This window comes from Salvelinus fontinalis, chromosome 30 (genome assembly GCF_029448725.1).
Source record: "Salvelinus fontinalis isolate EN_2023a chromosome 30, ASM2944872v1, whole genome shotgun sequence".
Classification (NCBI taxonomy): domain Eukaryota; kingdom Metazoa; phylum Chordata; class Actinopteri; order Salmoniformes; family Salmonidae; genus Salvelinus; species Salvelinus fontinalis.
In genome coordinates this window covers 27,966,802-27,986,277 of record NC_074694.1, presented here as the reverse complement: position 1 = coordinate 27,986,277, position 19,476 = coordinate 27,966,802, and the positions used below count along the sequence as shown (strand labels likewise).

The following is a 19,476-nucleotide window of genomic DNA, read 5'->3' as shown; positions in this document are numbered from 1 at the left end:
TCAGAGATTTTTGCAATTCGTTCCAGTCGCAGGCAGCAGAGAACTGGAAGGAAAGGCGTCCAAATGAGGTTTTGGCTTTATGGATGATCAGTGAGATACACCTGCTGGAGCGCGTGCTACGGGTGGGTGTAGCCATCGTGACCAGTGAACTGAGATAAGGCGGCACTTTACCTAGCATAGCCTTGTAGATGACCTGGAGCCAGTGGGTCTGACGACGAACATGTGACGACGAACATGTAGCGAGGGCCAGCCGACTAGGGCATACAGGTCGCAGTGGTGGGTCGTATAAGGTGCTTTAGTAACAAAACGGATGGCACTGTGATAAACTGCATCCAGTTTGCTGAGTAGAGTGTTGGAAGCTATTTTGTAGATGACATCGCCGAAGTCGAGGATCGGTAGGATAGTCAGTTTTACTAGGGTAAGTTTGGCGGCGTGAGTGAAGGAGGCTTTGTTCCGGAATAGAAAGCCGACTCTAGATTTGATTTTGGATTGGAAATGTTTGATATGAGTCTGGAAGGAGAGTTTGCAGTCTAGCCAGACACCTAGGTACTTATAGATGTCCACATATTCTAGGTCGGAACCGTCCAGGGTGGTGATGCTAGTCGGGCGTGCGGGTGCAGGCAGCGAACGGTTGAAAAGCATGCATTTGGTTTTACTAGCGTTTAAGAGCAGTTGGAGGCCACGGCAGGAGTGTTGTATGGCATTGAAGCTCGTTTGGAGGTTAGATAGCACAGTGTCCAGGGAAGGGCCGGAAGTATACAGAATGGTGTCGTCTGCGTAGAGGTGGATCAGGGAATCGCCCGCAGCAAGAGCAACATCATTGATGTATACAGAGAAAAGAGTCGGCCCGAGAATTGAACCCTGTGGTACCCCCATAGAGACTGCCAGAGGACCGGACAACATGCCCTCCGATTTGACACACTGAACTCTGTCTGCAAAGTAGTTGGTGAACCAGGCAAGGCAGTCATTAGAAAAACCGAGGCTATTGAGTCTGCCGATAAGAATATGGTGATTGACAGAGTCGAAAGCCTTGGCCAGGTCGATGAAGACGGCTGCACAGTAATGTCTTTTATCGATGGCGGTTATGATATCGTTTAGTACCTTGAGCGTGGCTGAGGTGCACCCGTGACCGGCTCGGAAACCGGATTGCACAGCGGAGAAGGTACGGTGGGATTCGAGATGGTCAGTGATCTGTTTGTTGACTTGGCTTTCGGAGACCTTAGCTAGGCAGGGCAGGATGGATATAGGTCTGTAACAGTTTGCGTCCAGGGTGTCTCCCCCTTTGAAGAGGGGGATGACAGCGGCGGCTTTCCAATCCTTGGGGATCTCAGATGATACGAAGGAGAGGTTGAACAGGCTGGTAATAGGGGGTGCGACAATGGCGGCGGACAGTTTCAGAAATAGGGGGTCCAGATTGTCAAGCCCAGCTGATTTGTATGGGTCCAGGTTTTCCAGCTCTTTCAGAACATCTGCTTTTTTTTTTTTTTTTTTTTTAATCTTTTTTTTTACCTTTATTTAACCAGGTAGGCTAGTTGAGAACAAGTTCTCATTTGCAACTGCGACCTGGCCAAGATAAAGCATAGCAGTGTGAACAGACAACAACACAGAGTTACACATGGAGTAAACAATAAACAAGTCAATAACATGGTAGAAAAAAGAGAATCTATATACAATGTGTGCAATGACCTAAGGCTCGTATTTCTGTGTGTTATTATGTTGTAATTAAATCTATGATTTGATAGAGCAGTCTGACTGAGCGATGGTAGGCACCAGCAGGCTCGTAAGCATTCATTCAAACAGCACTTTCATGCGTTTTGCCAGCAGCTCTTCACAAAGCTTCAAGCATTGCGCTGTTTTTGACTTCAAGCCTATCAACTCCCGAGATTAGGCTGGTGTAACCAATGTAAAATGGCTAGCTAGTTAGCGGGGTGCGTGCTAATAGCATTTCAAACGTCACTCGCTCTGAGACTTGGAGTAGTTGTTCCCCTTGCTCTGCATGGGTAACGCTGCTTCGAGGGTGGCTGTTGTCGATGTGTTCCTGGTTCGAGCCCAGGTAGCGGCGAGGAGAGGGATTGAAGCTATACTGTTACACTGGCAATACTAAAGTGCCTATAAGAACATCCAATAGTCAAAGGTATATGACATACAAATCGTATAGAGAGAAATAGTCCTATAATTCCTAGAATAACTACAACCTAAAACTTCTTACCTGGGAATATTGAAGACTCATGTTAAAAGGAACCACCAGCTTTCATATGTTCTGAGCAAGGAACTTAAACGTTAGCTTTCTTACATGGCACATATTGCACTTTTACTTTTTTCTCCAACACTTTGTTTTTGCATTATTTAAACCAAATTGAACATGTCTCATTATTTATTTGAGGCTAAATTGATTTTATTGATGTATTATATTAAGTTAAAATAAGTGTTCCTTCATTCAGTATTGTTGTAATTGTCATTATTACAAATACATTTTAAAAGATCGTCCGATTAATTGTTATTGGCTTTTTTTTGGCCCTCCAATAATCGGTATCGGTATCGGCGTTGAAAAATCATAATCGGTCGACCTCTATTACAGATGTCATTCTTCCTCATGTTGGTAACAAACAAAATGTAACACTCTGCCAGGAAATCTGACAATCTTTGGTACTAGTCGTGCCAAAGTAATGACAATGTGTGTGTATTCTATTCAGTTAAATTTAGTTTGATGCTCTGGGTCTCCTCCGGTGCTGTTCGTAGTCTGGTTCCCATGGAAATTCCCATTGAGTCTAGAGACAGCAGGTGGAGTCCCTCAGAATTCCTGTTGCTCAGTGAAGACATTCCATACGCACAACACTTTATTTCTGTCATTCCGGAATGTTATTGTTCTTTTGGTTTTCTCCACCCCATTTAAAGTCAGAGAGGGCGTGCGTGTACAGAAACAACACTATTGAAAAGAGACAGCCTCCTGCTGTTGCTTCAAGCCTACTTCTCGTTCAGTCACGTTAGATAAATAGCATGCGTTTGACTGGAGAGAAGTATTCTGGAATGAAACAGTCATGGGACCCAAACACACAGCATTTGAGTGACAACTATCATGACAGTGTTCTGTTTAGAAGCAGTATGAGGCGTTGTCATGGAAGGAGTAAGTGTCTGTCCAACAGCAGTTATGAATAGCTGCTACTGAGGTGGGGACACTTTATAGTATCTGACAGCTGACTCTGTTTTCCCTCCAAGGCGTTTTGTGTGCGACCTTCCTTTAACAACCTTCCATGGCCCACTGTGACTCAGACTCCTCTGTATTCCACATGTCACATCTCTCACGCTACCTTGTCAGTCTGAGAACACACTGTAGGATCTTTCTCGTGTCCCTAGAAGCACTGGAGTGTCTGGTGCTTGATCACCACTCATCGGTTTTCTGCTTCAGCCAACTCCTCTCTGCCGTGTTTGTCATTCCATATGTGTAATGCTCTGGGTTAGTGGGTTTGGCATCCATGTTTGCTCTGGTTTTGCCCGCTGTAAATGTATGGCATGCATGAGATGACATGAGAAGGCTAAAGAGTGGTCAACAGCACAAACAGATGAGACGTCTAGTAGAGCTGTGTAGAATTGCAGGATATGCGCTTTAAAACTAAACTTCTCTCTGCATCCCATGACAAAATGTATAATATATGGAACTGCAGGAAAAAGCTTTAAACCTTCAAAATGTTCTCTCTCCCAACGAGGGGTGTGAACAGTTGGTCATGAACTGTGCTTGTGCCCATAGAAATAGACAGGGGGGGTGTTCCCCGATGCAGGAGGGGGGGGGTGTTCCCCAATGCTGGGAGTGGAGCCGGAGTTATAAAGTTTGGGAACCCCTGGTTTAGGCTACTGCTGTTTTTTGTTTGGACACAGACAAGCTCTCACACCCTTCTTTGGCTAAGCGTGTTGTGCGCTGTGCTTGTCTGGACGTGTTCTCATCAGTCCTGGCACACACACTCCTCAGTCACATTACAGTGGAGATTCCCAGCTCAGTGGATGTGTCATAGACCTAACTAGGCTCTGAGCTGATCACAGTTAGTACAACAACTTCTGTCTGTCTCTTTCACATCCTTCAGGTTTGTTTAGTCAGTGATTCCGCTGCAGTCATTTAGCTGTGGCGCTACGCCACAGCATAAAAATATGGAACATGTAAAAATAGGCGCACTTTAAAGATGCTAGGACAGTCCACATTTGCAAACAAAATGAGTAATGAATAGAAAAGTCAGACAACCCATAGTAGAATAGTTTATCTATTTACCTAGTCTGCTTGTTGTACCTTCAGAAAGTAATCATACCCCTTGACCTATTACACATTTTGTTGTTACAGCCTGAATTCAATAGATGTTTATTTTGTCACCTATTTACACACAGTGAAAACATATTTTTTGCAAATGTATTGAAAATGACATGCAGAAATCTAATTTACAGAAGTATTCACACCCCTTTGCTATGACACTCCAAATTGAGCTCAGGTGCAACCAATTTCCTTTAATCATCCTTGAGACGTCAGTACAACTTGATTGGAGTCCACTTGTGGCCAATTCAATTGTTTGGACATGATTTAGAAGGACCCACACCTGTCTATGTAAGGTCCACTGTTGACAGTGCATGTCAGAGTAGAAATTATACCATGAAGTCCAAGGAACTGTCCATAGATCTCAGAGATGGAATGTTTAGAAGGCATACAACGGCTGTGCAGGTGCCTTGTTTTTCGCAGAGGGAGGGAGCTCCACTCTCATTTTGTTCATGGTGCCATCCAGACTTGTTTTCTTTGCAAGAAACTTGTTTGCCAATGACAGTGAAGTGAAGAAATGTCTCCCCTTGCCAACACAAGGTTCTACAAGCCGCATCACCACATTCTCCGACACTAGCTCACCTGCTGCCCGATGTGGATATTTTCCCAGATATTGAAAGCACAATTATGCACGTGCTCACTGTGTTGTTGGGCCAGTAACTGAAAGGTTGCTGGATCGAATTCTGAGCTGCCAGGGTAAAAATCTGTCGTTCTGCCCCTGAGCAAGACAGTTAACCCACTCTTCCCCAGGCGCCGAAGACGTGGATGTCAATTATGGCAGCCCCCCGCACCTCTCTGATTCTGAGGGGTTGGGTTAAATGCAGAAGACACATTTCAGTTGAATCCATTCAGTTGTACAACTGACTAGGTATCCCCCTTTCCCTTAGCCTACTCCAAGTAGGCCAGAGTAGACTGATAAGACTGCTTTGATTCAGTGGACTGAAATAATGTACATACTAGAGGTTGACCGATTATGATTTTTCAACGCCGATACCGATTATTGGATGTCCAAAAAAAGCCGATACCGATATTTTTATTTTTTATTTATATATATATATATATTTTTTAAATATATATATATATAATTTTTTTTTTTTTAAATATATATATTATATATATATATATATATTATATATATATATATATTTTAAAAAAAAATATATATATTATATATATATATATATATATATATATTATATATATATATATATTTAAAAAAAAAATATATATATATATATATAATATATATATATATATATATATATATTTTTTTTAAATATATATATATATATATATATATAATATATATATCTATATTTTTTTTTAAATATATATATAATATATATATATATATATATATATATAATATATATATTTAAAAAAATATATATATATATATATATATTATATATATATATATATATTTAAAAAATGTATTTTACATTTTATTTTTTACATTTTTATTTTTTATATATATTAGTTTTTAATAATGACAATTACAACAATACTGAATGAACAATGAACACTTTTATATTTTAACTCAATATAATACATAAAATCTATTTAGTCTCAAATAAATAATGAAACATGTTCAATTTGTTTTAAATAATGCAAATACTGTGTTGGAGAAGAAAGTAAAAGTGCAATATGTGCCATGTAAAAAAAGCTGATGTTTAAAACTTCTTTGGGATAGGGGGCGATATTTTGACGTCTGGATGAATAGAGTATAATTGGTGGATTTGGATAGAAAACACGCTAAAGTTTCTATAACTGTTAAAATAATGTCTGTGAGTATAACAGAACTGAAATGGCCTGAGGACAAATCTCCCCCCACCCCCAAACCAAATTCATCCTACCACTGATTTCAATGGCTGGCACTTTTATAAAAGGGCGAAATCGTGCCCGATTGCAGTTCCTAGGGCTTCCACTAGATGTCAACAGTCTTTAGAAAGAGTTGGTTTTTGGGGAAATGAGCTAGAAATTGTAGTTTTTCTAGGTGGCTCCCGTTTTGGCTGTAGTGTTTCCAAGCGCGTGAATGAGAGCGTGTTCTTTGGTATTTTTCTCCGGTAAAGACTAACAATTTTCCATCTTACATTTTATAGTTTATTTGCGTATTAGGGTACCATAGGTTTGATTATTTACGTTTATTACGTTGATTAAGTTTATTGGTAACATTTGGGATTCATTTTGGACGCATTTTGAAGGAGGGAAAACGAGTGGATTATTGACTGAAGCGCGCCAGCTAAACTGAGTTTTTATGGATATAAAGGGGTTTATCGAACAAAAGGACCATTTGTAATGTAACTGGTACCGTTTGGAGTGCCAACAGAAGATCTTCAAAGGTAAGGCATATATTATATCGCTATTTCTGACTTTTCTTGTCACAACTCCCTGGTTGAAAATGATTTGTTATGCATTTGTGTGCTGGGCGCTGTACTCAGATAATCACATGGTTTTCTTTCGCTGTAAAGCCTTTTTGAAATCTTACACGGCGGCTGGATTAACAACAAGTTGAGCTTTATTTTGATGTATTGCACTTGGGATTTCATGAAAGTTTAATATTTATAGTAATTTAATTTGAATTTGGCGCTCTGCAATTTCACCGGATGTTGGACAGGTTGGGACGGTAGCGTCCCACTGATCCGCAATAAGTTTTAAGTTCCTTGCTCAGAACATATGACAGCTGGTGGTTCAATATTCCCAGTTAAGAAGTTTTAGGTTGTAGTTATTATAGGAATTATGACGCGTCGACTATTTCTCTCTCTACCACTTGTATTTCATATACCTTTGACAATTGGATGTTCTTATAGGCACTTTAGTATTGCCAGCCTAATCTCAGGAGTTGATAGGCATGAAGTCAAAAACAGTGCTGCGCCTCAAGTATTGCTAAGAGCTGCTGGCAAACACAGTAAAGTTTGAATGAATGAATTCTTTCAGTGAAATACGGAACCATTCTGTATTTTATCTAACGGATGGCATCCCTAATTCTAAATATTGCTGTTACATTGCACAACCTTCAATGTTATGTCATAATTATGTAAAATTCTGGCAAATTAGTTCGCAACGAGCCAGGCGGCCCAAACTGTTACATATACCCTGACTCTGCTTGCACTGAAGCAAGAGAAGTGACACAATTTCCCTAGTTAATATTGCCTGCTAACATGAATTTATTTTAACTAAATATGCAGATTTAAAAATATATAGTTCTCTGTACTGATTTTAAGGCATTGATGTTTATGGTTAGGTACATTTGTGCAAAGATTTAGCTTTTTTCGGCAATGAGCTTTTGTTAAATCATCACCCGTTTGAAGTTGAAGTAGGCTGTAATTCGATGATAAATTAACAGGCACCGCATTGATTATATGCAACGCAGGACAAGCTAGTTAACTACACATGGTTGATGTTACTAGGTTAACTAGTGATTATATGAAGATTGATTGTTTTTTTTATAAGTTTAATGCTAGCTAGCAACTTACCTTGGCTCCTTGCATCCACAAGTTCCTTTAAACCCTGCACTCGCGTGGCAGGCTCACTCACGTAACAGGTGGTCAGCCTGCCACGCAGTTTCCTCGTGGATTGCAATGTAATCGGCGTCCAAAAAGGCTGATTACCCGATTGTTATCAAAACTTGAAATCGGCCCGAATTAAATCAGCCATACCGATTTTAAATCGGTCGACCTCTAACAGCTACCTCAATTACTTCGTACTCACCGGTATATAGCCATGTTATTTTTACTAGGTTTTGTTATTCACTGTGTATTTATTGCTCATGTCACTATTTATATTTATCAAAGATTTATTATTCTTTAATTCTGAGTTGTTGGAAACAGACCCGAAAGTAAGCATTTCACTGTTAGTGTACACCTGTTTATGAAGAATGTGACACATAACATTTGATTTGTTAAGAGACTTGGGTAAGGGTCCACTTTCCCAGGGCCAGACCAGGCCTTAGTGTCTGCCTTCCTTTACCCACGGGCCCAGGGCTATTAATAGTCACCATAGTGAAGGTCAGACAGATTAGATTAATTTAAAGGGAGAGGAGAAAACACTGGCTGAGCTTAAATAGTTGATCAATACCCTCAGCATGGCGCTTAAGCACAGCACACAGAAGGGGAGCTGACTGTTACAGTTGCCATGGACAACACTGATACTACTGTAGGATTATCCGAGTCGCTGAGGGAGTTCTATTAACCTGAGCCGCGGTGTACCGGTCTATGGCCCGTGACGTGAACGGGCAAACGCGGTGAGGGAGGAGTGCCCTTCTTAAATAGAACAGTGATCTGCACTGCTCAGTCATGTTGTCAACAAGGCAGCATTGTGCATTGTCCAGAAACATAAAACATATATTTTCCATAAAATATACACTTCATGACTAAAGGTATGTGGACACCTGCTCTTCGAACATCTCATTCCAAATTCAGGGGCATTAATTTGAGGTTAGTCCCCCCTTGCTGCTATAACAGCGTCTACTCTCCTGGGAAGGCTTTCCACTAGATGTTGGGACTTGCTTCCATTCAGCCACGAGCATTAGTGAGGTCGGGCACTGATGTTGGCGATTAGGCCTGGCTCGCAGTCAGCGTTTCAATTCATCACAAAGGTGTTCGATGGGGTTGAGGTCAGGGTTCTGTGAGGCCAGTCAAGTTCTCGCTTTGTGCACGGGGGTATTGTCATGCTGACACAGGAAAGGGCTTTCCCCAAACTGTTGCCACAAAGTTGGAAGCACAGAATTGTCTAGAATGTCATTGTATAATGTAGCGTTAAGATTTCCCTTCACTGGAACTAAGGGGCCTAGCCTGAACCATGAAAAACAGCCCCAGACCATTATTCCTCCTCCACCAAACTTTACAAATGGCACTATACATTGAGGCAGGTAGCATTCTCGTGGCATCCGCCAAACACACATTCATCCGTCGGACTGCCAGATGGTGAAGCATGATTCATCACTCCAGAGAACGCATTTCCACTGCTCCAGAATCCAATGGTGGTAAGCTATACACCACTCCAGCCGATGCTTGGCATTGCGCATGGTGATCTTAGGCTTGTTCTGCGTCCCGACAAACAGTTATTGTGCTGACGTTGCTTACAGAGGCAGTTTGGAACTCGATAGTGAGTGTTGCAACAGATCAGACGATTTTTACACACTACGCGCTTCAGAACTTGGGGGTCCCTTTCTGTGAGCTTGTGCAGCCTAACACTTTGCGGCGGAGCCGTTGTTGCTCCCAGACGTTTCCACTTCACAATAACAGCATTTACAGTTGACCGGGGCAGCTCTAGCAGGGCAGAAATTTGATGAACTGACTTTTTGGAATGGTGGCATCCTATGACGGTGTCACGTTGAAAGTCACTGAGCTCTTCAGCAAGGTCATTCTACTGCCAATGTTTGTCTAGGGAGATTGCATGGCAGTGTGCTCGATTTTATACACCTGTCAGAAACAGGTGTGGCTGACCTAGCCGAATCCACTAATTGGAAGGGGTCTCCACATACTTTTGTGTATATATAGTGTATATGTTAGACAATTCTAACTAGTTTTCATTTGGAAGGCAGATAAAGTATCAAAAGCAATCACTTTTGCATGTGAAAACATAGAATCCCACTCCTATGCCACATGCTTAATCTCAGGGCCCCAGAGTGGCGCAGCGGTCTAAGCCACTGCATCTCAGTGCTAGAGGCTTCACTACAGACTAGTGGTCGACTGATTTATGATTTTTCAACGCCGATACCGATTTATTAGAGGACCAAAAAGAGCCGATGCCGATCAATTGGCCAAATTTGTATTTATATATAATGACAATTACAACAATACTGAATGACATGTGCCATGTAAAAAAGCTAACGTTTAAGTTCCTTGCTCAGAACGTATGAAAGCTGGTGGCTCAATATTCCCAGTTCTTCAATATTCCCAGTTAAGAAGTTTTAGGTTGTAGATATTATAGGAATTATGACACGTCGACTATTTCTCTCTATACCGCTTGTATTTCATATACCTTTGACAATTGGATGTTCTAATAGGCTGGCAATACTAAAATGCCTAATCTCAGGAGTTGAGAGGCTTGAAGTTTATACAGCGCTGTGCCTCAAGCATTGCTAAGGGCTGCTGGCAAACACAGTAAAGTTTGAATGAATGCTTACGAGCCTGCTGCTGCCTACCACCGCTCAGTCAGACTGCTCTATCAAATATCAAATCATAGACTTAATTATAATATAATAAACACAGAAATAGTAGCCTTTGGTCATTAATATGGTCAAATCCGGAAACTATCATTTCGGAAAAAAACTTTTATTCTTTCAGTGAAATACGGAACCGTATTTATGTGTTCTACAATGTTGATGAATATTAAAAATAAAGAAAAACCCTTGAATGAGTAGGTGTGTCCAAACTTTTGACTGGTACTATATATTTAATTGTTTGAAACCTGAACATTTTAATAGATATTATGAGGCAGGTCTTACCTTGCTTCAAAGTAGCATATTAGATCAACTCTCTTCATACATTTCTAATGGATATTTTCATCTCTGTCACATGAAACCACTTGCATGTGCAGTGCCCTTTTTACCAACTCTGTTGTCCCGCAAATTGCGTTATGTAACAAACATTCACGCGTGGCTTATTGCCTTGTGTGCATTGCTGCACTTATAATGTGAAGAAATAATAGGTTATCAACATTTTAAGCTAAACATTCTGATCTGTTGCACAGACTCTTTGCTTATAAACGTTTTTCTTATGTAACCTAGGCCTACTGGTTGTATGAATTTGGGATCTATCGTTCCCCAACTGTCCCAGAGTCTGGTTTAGAATAGGCTATTTCTTTCTCGACACGCTGACCAATAGAATAGCCTAAACTTTTCTACTATAGTAGATTGGCATAGGCTTGTGATTTTGCTGTTTGTTACTCATCTTGTTGGCTGAGGAAAAGTACATTTGGACAGTTATTCTTACATGTTCAAAGTGCACATCAGAATTTGGTAAGAAGGACTTCCATGTTCTGTTAATATGAATTGCCATATTTGAACTGTTATTTCTGTCATGAGCACCGTGGGTGGACACCCTAATCAGGTTACGCATATGGGTCCGGTAAATTTCTAAAACGTCTGTTAAATTAAAATGTTGCCTGTCAAATATCCAGCGCCACATTTTCCTAATGGAAACCCTGGGTGCAGTGCAATATTAAGGTGTTCCAATTGTTTTGTACACTCAGTGTATGTAATTTTATTGTCAGTCAAATCTTTAACATTTGCCTAGGAACTCACTTGGTGAAAGTCCACAGGACTTAAAAGGAATGAATTCAACAACTAGGTCTGGCACTAACAAATACAGTCATGGTTGGTAACTCTACAATTCACTCGATAATGCAAGGCAGGATCCCACAGAAATATGCAAATTAGGCTTTACACCATGCGGTGTTAAAATACTAACACTACGGGTGTTAATTTCTTACACTGAGAAAGTGTGACAGCGTCAGCACCAAGCAGTGTTAAATTAACCCTGGAATGTGTGGGTCCCTATAGACACTGGAACAGTTTTAATTTTAACCCTCAGTGTTGATTCAACACTGGAACATTTGCTGTGTGTGGGAAGTCTTTGTCTGTGTCTAATTTAGAGGGGGGGGGGGGGGGGTTGTCTCTCTGCGTGTAAGAATAAGGTGGAAAAGGGAAACAGTGGCACCCCTAGCTCCATGTAATCAAAACACACACACATTCCCAGGATCTCCCACTCTAGTAAGAGGAATCTCCCTTTCCTGTGCCAGGTACTAGCAGGGCCCAGTTTGAACACATGACTCTCCCCCTTAAGCCATGGGCTTGTGGAAGAGGCAGGAGACGCCCTCCACACAGTTTCTGTCATAACAGCTGTTTTGGGAATGCTAGGGGCCTCATTGAGTGTGAGAAAGAAAGACGTGTGAGAGAGGTGGAAAGAGTCTCTGCACACCTATCTCCTCTGTCCTCTTCCAGCCAGTGGAATTCCAGAGTTCTGTGTTTAGAACATAATTGCCATGGTTTCTGTTTATCTGTTCTGACACTGTCTGTCCCCTGGCTGTTCCGTCTCTGCCCTGTTCCCAAGGCATTGTTCTGTCTCTCCCCCCCCCCACCTTTTTAATAACAGACACACCCCATGTTCCATACTGCGCATGTTCTAAGATGGTACAACCGACACTAGTTTTAACTGACAATAAATGGCATAACAATGCTCAAAAGAAGCGTTGGAAATACCATAGTTTCAGCATTTACAGTGCAGTCGGAACGTATTCAGACCCCTTGACTTTTTCCACATTTTGTTACGTTACAGCCTTATTCTAAAATGAATTAAATCATTTTTTCCATCCACAATCTACACCCAATACCACATGACAGAGCAAAAACAGCTTTTTAGAAATGTTTGCAAATGTATAAAAAATAAAATACAACTATTCAGACCCTTTACTCAGTACTTTGCTGAAGCACCTTTGGCAGTGATTACAGCCTTGAGTCTTCTTGGGTATGATGCTACAAGCTTGGCACACCTGTATTTGGTGAGTTTCTCCCTTCTCTGCAGTTCCTCAAGTTCTGTCAGGTTGGATGGGGCACGTCTCTGCACAACTATTTTCAGGTCTTTCCAGGGATGTTTGATCGGGTTCAAGTCCGGGTTCTGGCTGGGCCACTCAGGGACACTCCTGCGTTGTCTTGGCTGTGTGCTTAGGGTTGTCCTGTTGGAAGGTGAACCTCTGCCTCAGTCTGAGGTCCTGAGCGCTCTGGATCAGGTTTTCATCAAGGATCTCTCTGTACTTTGCTCCGTTCATCTTTCCCTTGATCCTGACTAGTCTCCCAGTCCCTGCCACTGAAAAACATCTCCACATTATGATGCTGCCACCACCATGCTTCACCGTAGGGATGGTGCCATTCCTCCAGATGTGACACTTGGCATTCAGGCCAAAGCGTTTTAATCTTGGTTTCATCAGACCAGAGGATCCTGTTTCTCATGGTCTTAGAGTCCTTTAGGTGCCTTTTGGCAAACTCCAAGCGGGCTGTCATGAGCCGTTTACTGAGGAGTGGCTTCCATCTGGCCACTTTACCATAAAGGCCCGATTTAGTGGAGTGCTGCAGAGATGCTTGTCCTTCTGGAAGGTTCTCCCATCTCCACAGAGGAGCTCTGTCAGAATGACCATTGGGTTCTTGGTCACTTCCCTGACCAAGGCCCCTCCCCCGATTGAGCAGTTTGGCTGGCGGCCAGCTCTAGGAAGAGTATTGGTGGTTCCAAACTTCTTCCATTGAAGAATGATGGAGGCGACTGTGTTGGACTTTCAATGCTGCAGAACATTTTTGGTACCCTTCTGCAGATCTGTCTCGGAGCTCTACGGACAATTCCTTCGACTTCATGGCTTGGTTTTTGCTCTGACATGCGCTGTCAACTGTGAGACCTTTTTATATAGACAGGTGTGTGCCTTTCCAAATCATGTCCAATCAACTGGATTTACCACAGGTGGACTCCAATCAAGTTGTTGTAGAAACATGTCAACGATGATCAGTGGAAACAGGATGCTCAATTTCGAGTCTCATAGCGAATGGTTACTTATGTAAATAAGGTATTTCTGTTTTCTTAACTTTTATACATTTGCACATATTTCTTAACCTGTTTTTGCTTTGTCATTATGGGGTATTGTGGGTTGATTGACAAACATTTTTTACATTTGTTTTTATCCATTTTAGAGCAAGGCTGTAACAATGTGGAAAAAGTCAAGGGGTCTGAATACTTTCCGAATGCACTGTATATCAGCTCTTCATTTGGGAGATCGACAAGGCTGGCTGTCTTTTATGGCCTAGTATGATTTTTTTTTCTGCCCTGTCTTCAGAGTGCCTTGAAATCACAACTTCCAAGGGGAGAGCATTAATCTGCCCTTTCACTCTCCAAACAGCAGTCACAGCCCCGCTACGGTCTCCATGGAGACGCTTCGGATGAGTCATCCGTTTCATAGAGAACATTCCTGTGTTGCCCCGCTGGGAGCGGCCGGTATCAATCATGCCTGCCCTTTGACATCCAGCCCCGGCCACTAATCAAAACAGGCCATGTATCTGAATGGACTTCCATGAGACAGCAGTCAACAGGCAGGAATGAGGGCGATTAGAGGAATATAGTGACCTGTGGAAAGACGTCAACACCATTCATTCTACAGACAGTTATCAGAGGACCGAAAGGGCTGGGAAAGATGGCTCAGTGCAGTTATAAACTGCAGGCATAACCTTTCAACTCATTGTCCCTAACCCCGGGAACTTTTGTCTGCATTACAAAGTTCCTCCACCAACGTTCTTTTTTAAAATAAACAACGAGTTGAGTTAACTTTGCCTGTGACAGCAGTGCGGAACATATGGAATTCATAACTTTTTTACACAATGAACAACAAAACGATGCATTTACAGGGGTTTACTTATTCAACACACTGCCTGTATGAAACTAGTTCCCCATGTCTATAGGCTGTAGTTGCTTTACCACTGAGTTGTATGCTACTTCACAGTAAAGGTCTGTCTGTATGTAAGTGGTCATGTGTGTTTGTCTCTTCTCGTGCACAGATTGAGCGGCGCATGGAGATGGTGCGCGTGGTGTCCCACAATACACACAAGAGGATGGTCACGTGTCTGCAGGGCCACATTGGCACCGACGCAGAGAAGAGACATGTAAGTACACATATTATTAACATTATTCCTGGCCAAATTGTCTGAATTACTAGATCAAATATTAACATATATTTATGATTTACAGTACCAGTCAAAAGTTTCGACACACCTACTCATTCAAGGATTTTTCTTTTTTTTAATAGTGAAGACATCAAAACTATGAAATACACAATGAATCATTTAGTAACCCAAAAAATTGTTAAATATATTTTATATTCTTCAAAGTAGCCACCCTTTGCCTTGATGGCAGCTTTGCACACTCTTGGCATTCTCTCAACCAGCTTCACCTGGAATGCTTTTCCAACGGTCTTGAAGAAGTTCCCACATATGCTGAGCACTTGTTGGCTGCTTTTCCTCCACTCTGCGGTTCAACACATCCCAAACCATCTCAATTGGGTTGAGGTCAGGTCATTGTGGAGGCCAGGTCATCTGATGCAGCACTCCATCACTCTCATTCTTGGTCAAATAGCCCTTACACAGCCTGGAGGTGTGTTGGGTCATTGTCCTGTTGAAAAACAAATGGTAGTCCCACTATGCGCAAACCAGATGGGATGGCATATCGCTGCAAAATGCTGTGGTAGCCATGCCGGTTAAGTGTGCCTTGAATTCTAAATAAATCACCCACAGTGTCACCAGAAAAGCACCATCACACCTCCATGCTTCACGATGGGAACCACACATGCAGAGATCATCCGTTCACCTACTCTGCGTCTCACAAAGACACAGCGTTTGGAACCAATATCTCAAGATTTCCACTGGTCTAATGTCCATTGCTCGTGTTTCTTGGCCCAAGCAAGTCTGTTCTTCTTATTGGTGTCCTTTAGTAATGGTTTCTTTGCAGCAATTCGACCATGAAGGCCTGATTCACGCAGTCTCCTCTGAATACTTGATGTTGAGATGTGTCTTTTACTTGAACTCTGAAGCATTTATTTGGGCTGCAATTTCTGAGACTGGTGACTCTAATGAACTTATCCTCTGCAGCAGAGGTAACTCTGGGTTTTCCTTTGCTGTGGATGTCCTCATGAGAGACAGTTTCATCATAGTGCTTATTGGTTATTGTGACTGCACCTGAAGAAACTTTCTGGATTGACTGACCTTCATGTCTTTAAGTAATGATGGACTGTCATTTCTATTTGCTTATTTGAGTTGTTCTTTCCATAATATGGACTTGGTCTTTTACCAAATAGGTCTGTCTTCTGTATACCACCCCTACCTTGTCAGAACACAACTGATTGGCTCAAACACATTAAGAAGGAAAGAAATTCCACAAATTAACTATTAACAAGGCACACCTGTTAATTGAAATTCATTCCAGGTGACTATCTCATGAAGCTGGTTGAGAGAATGCCAAGAGTGTGCAAAGATGTCATCAAGGCAAAGGGTGGCTACTTTGAAGAAGATAAAATCTATTTTGATTTGTTGAACTCTTTTTGGGTTACTACATGATTCCATGTGTTATTTCATATTTTCGATGTCTTCACTATTATTCTACAATGTACAAATAAAGAAAAGCCCTTTAATGAGTAGGTGTGTCCAAACTTTTGACTGGTACTGGAAATCCCACTGAATCTTCACTTATCCCGATTACCACTAGATTATCCCACCCCCTTGAAAAGAATGTTCTATACCAGCAATTTGTTTGTTTTTGTTTACTTCTCATGATCCAACATGTACAATTGTGTCAATGCCAGTCCGTACCACGCCTTTACACAGGAAATGGTCAGGTAAAAACACACATTTTACTTTTCTCATAGTTACATTTCCAGCTCTGCTCATCTCTCCTTCCATGCTTTTCATTCCAGCTTTGAGAATAGAAAGGAATGAAAAGGCATCATACTGTATCTAGTTTTTACAGTATGTCAAAGTACTGTAGCTATTAACACAGCAATAACAGTAACATCCTCATTCTTTATACTATTCTTTATTGTCCATCTTCATGACAGTGGAAATTGACTTTCCACTGATAAACCCTAAAGAACTAAGCATAAACATTTTGTTGACATATTAGAATGAGGAAATTGTTGGTGCCTCAGTTGGTATCTAATTAATATATACATCTCTCTCTTCCCTCTTTCTCTACACACACCTCACAGAAAAAGCTTCCTCTGACGGCGCTGTCTCAAGCCATGGTGGACGGCGGCAGTCAGCTGGGAGAGGAGTCTCTGATTGGGTGAGTGAGAGTGATTGACAGGTTAGACAACCAACCATCTGTCTGACACTGGTTATATGGAACAGCTGAACCTTAGAGAGGGGAAAGGGGGATACCTAGTCAGTTGTACAACTGAATGCCTTCAACTGAAATGTGTCTTCCGCATTTAACCCAACCCCTCTGAATCAGAGAGGTGGGGGGCTGCCTTAAATCGACATCCACGGCACCCAGGGAACAGTGGGTTAACTGCCTTGCTCAGGGGGATGGAGAATGTGGGGCTATGTTTTCAGAGCTAACAAACTGGCCTTATTATTATTATTATTATTATTATTATTATTGTCAACTGTATTTTCAGTCATTTTTTTGTTTTCGTGGAGGATCATCAAGTGCTTAGTGTGGTTGTGTGTATCCACATAATGAGGATGTGTGCCAGACAGTTCCTCCATGTAACAACACTAGCTACACCGTTGCCTTGTTCGCATGGTAAGACAGTGACAGAAATGGACAGGCACTCAAACAAGAGGATCTAGAAACTGTGACTGGAAGCTACCCATCGATTTTACTGTTACTAACAAGGTGTCCATCTGGCCTTTTATGAGAGTAAAGTACATGTTGGATAAAACATTTCTAGACAGGCCTGATTGAAACGGAACATTTTTGTCGTTAACTTTCCAAATGTCATCAAAACAAAATACGCTAGACAAGGTGGGATCTTTTTGTGTAGGTAAAATTAATTATGTGAGATGTCAGTTGAAATGCTTTTATGCATAAATATTTCTATGAGAACTATCATATCGAAGTAAACTTGGAGTCACGCGATGACATGTTGTGTGGTCCTCCCTAGAGGTCGACCGATTAGGATTTTTCAACGCCAATACCGATTTATTGGAGGACCAAAAAAAGACGATACCGATTAATCGTCCGTTTGTTAAATTAAAATATTTATTTATTTATAACAATATTTGTAATAATGACAATTACAACAATACAGAATGAACAATGAACACTTTATTTTAACTTAATATAATATATAAATAAAATCAATTTAGTCTCATAAATAATGAAACATGTTCAATTTGGTTTAAATAATGCAAAAACACAATGTGCAACATGTGCCATGTAAAAAAGCTAACGTTTAAGTTCCTTGCTCAGAACATGAGAACATATGAAAGCTGGTGGTTCCTTTTAACATGAGTCTTCAAAATTGTGTGTTGATTTTAAGAAAGGCATTGATGTTTATGGTTAGGTACATTGGTGCAATGATTGTGCTTTTTTCGCAAATGCGCTTTTGTTAAATCATCACCCGTTTGGCGAAGTAGGCTGTGATTTGATCATAAATTAACAGGCACCGCATTGATTCTATGGAACGCAGGACAAGCTAGATAACTACACATGGTTGATGCTATTACTAGTTTAACTAGTGATTATGTTAAGATTGATTTTTTTATAAGTTTAATGCTAGCTAGCAACTTACCTTGGCTCCTTGCTGCACTCGCATAACAGGTGGTCAGCCTGCCACTCAGTCTCCACATGGATTGCAATGTAATCGGCGTCCAAAAATGCAGATTACCCATTGTTATAAGCCCTAATTAATCGGTCGACCTCTAGTCCTCCCACTACGACTTGGGAAAGCGTGCAGTTTATTAGGCTACAGATTAAATAAATGACGATGTACTTCACAGGGTGGTGAAAGTGCAAGGTGATGAGCTTGATTATCCTTTCCAATAAATATTGAGTGTCTTATTCTGGTAACATGATCACCGATGCTTGGCTGCCGTTTGACAAATAAAAATTATCTTGCTCTTATGTCCCTAATAATCTCATCTAGTAGGCTATACCCGCACTGTATCTGTGAGCTGTTGGCAAGAGCACACGTGCCAATACCAGAGTGGGCACACTCGCTATATAACACCTATTTTTTTGGTGAGAAAACCATTAGTAGAGTTGAAAATGCGATGGAAACCCATCTAACTTGTATTTTTTATTTGGTACATGGGAATTTAACCACAAAAGGTATTTTTATGTGCAGTATGTCATCACACACAGCCTTTTATCCACAAGTCAATTTTATGAAAACACATCTCTGATGGGAAATTGCCCATATTGTTTTTATGCAGATTTTAGAATGAAAAGCTGTCGCCAATTGGATGGAAACCTAGCTACTGTCTGCTTTTAGGAGGTCAATCTCTCATTTGACACATTTGTGCATGATGTACAGTATGTGTGGATGAAGAATAATGAATTTGAAAGGTGGTGCCAAAGAAGACTAGTGACGAATGCGACATGTAGATGGCCCTCTCTGCTGTTATCAGTCATTATTTATATTATTTGAAAGAAAGTAATTAACTGCTGATCCGGTGGCTCTTCCTGTGGCGTCTGAATGACCTGTGT

The 19,476-nt window shown here is 41.1% G+C and overlaps 1 protein-coding gene across 8 annotated transcripts in view; it reads left to right on the top strand.

Moving 5' to 3' along the window:
* arhgap17a (Rho GTPase activating protein 17a) overlaps positions 1-19,476 on the top strand; it is a 51,755-nt gene that overhangs the window by 11,027 nt on the left and 21,252 nt on the right. For 6 of the 8 annotated variants that reach the window (XM_055890273.1, XM_055890274.1, XM_055890275.1 and 3 more), the window contains exons 3-5: positions 14,832-14,936; positions 16,628-16,660; positions 17,030-17,106. In XM_055890273.1, the coding sequence (XP_055746248.1) occupies positions 14,832-14,936; positions 16,628-16,660; positions 17,030-17,106 (215 nt within the window). The remainder of the gene's footprint in view (positions 1-14,831; positions 14,937-16,627; positions 16,661-17,029; positions 17,107-19,476) is intronic. The other 2 variants (XM_055890276.1, XM_055890277.1) reach the window with 1 other exon arrangement.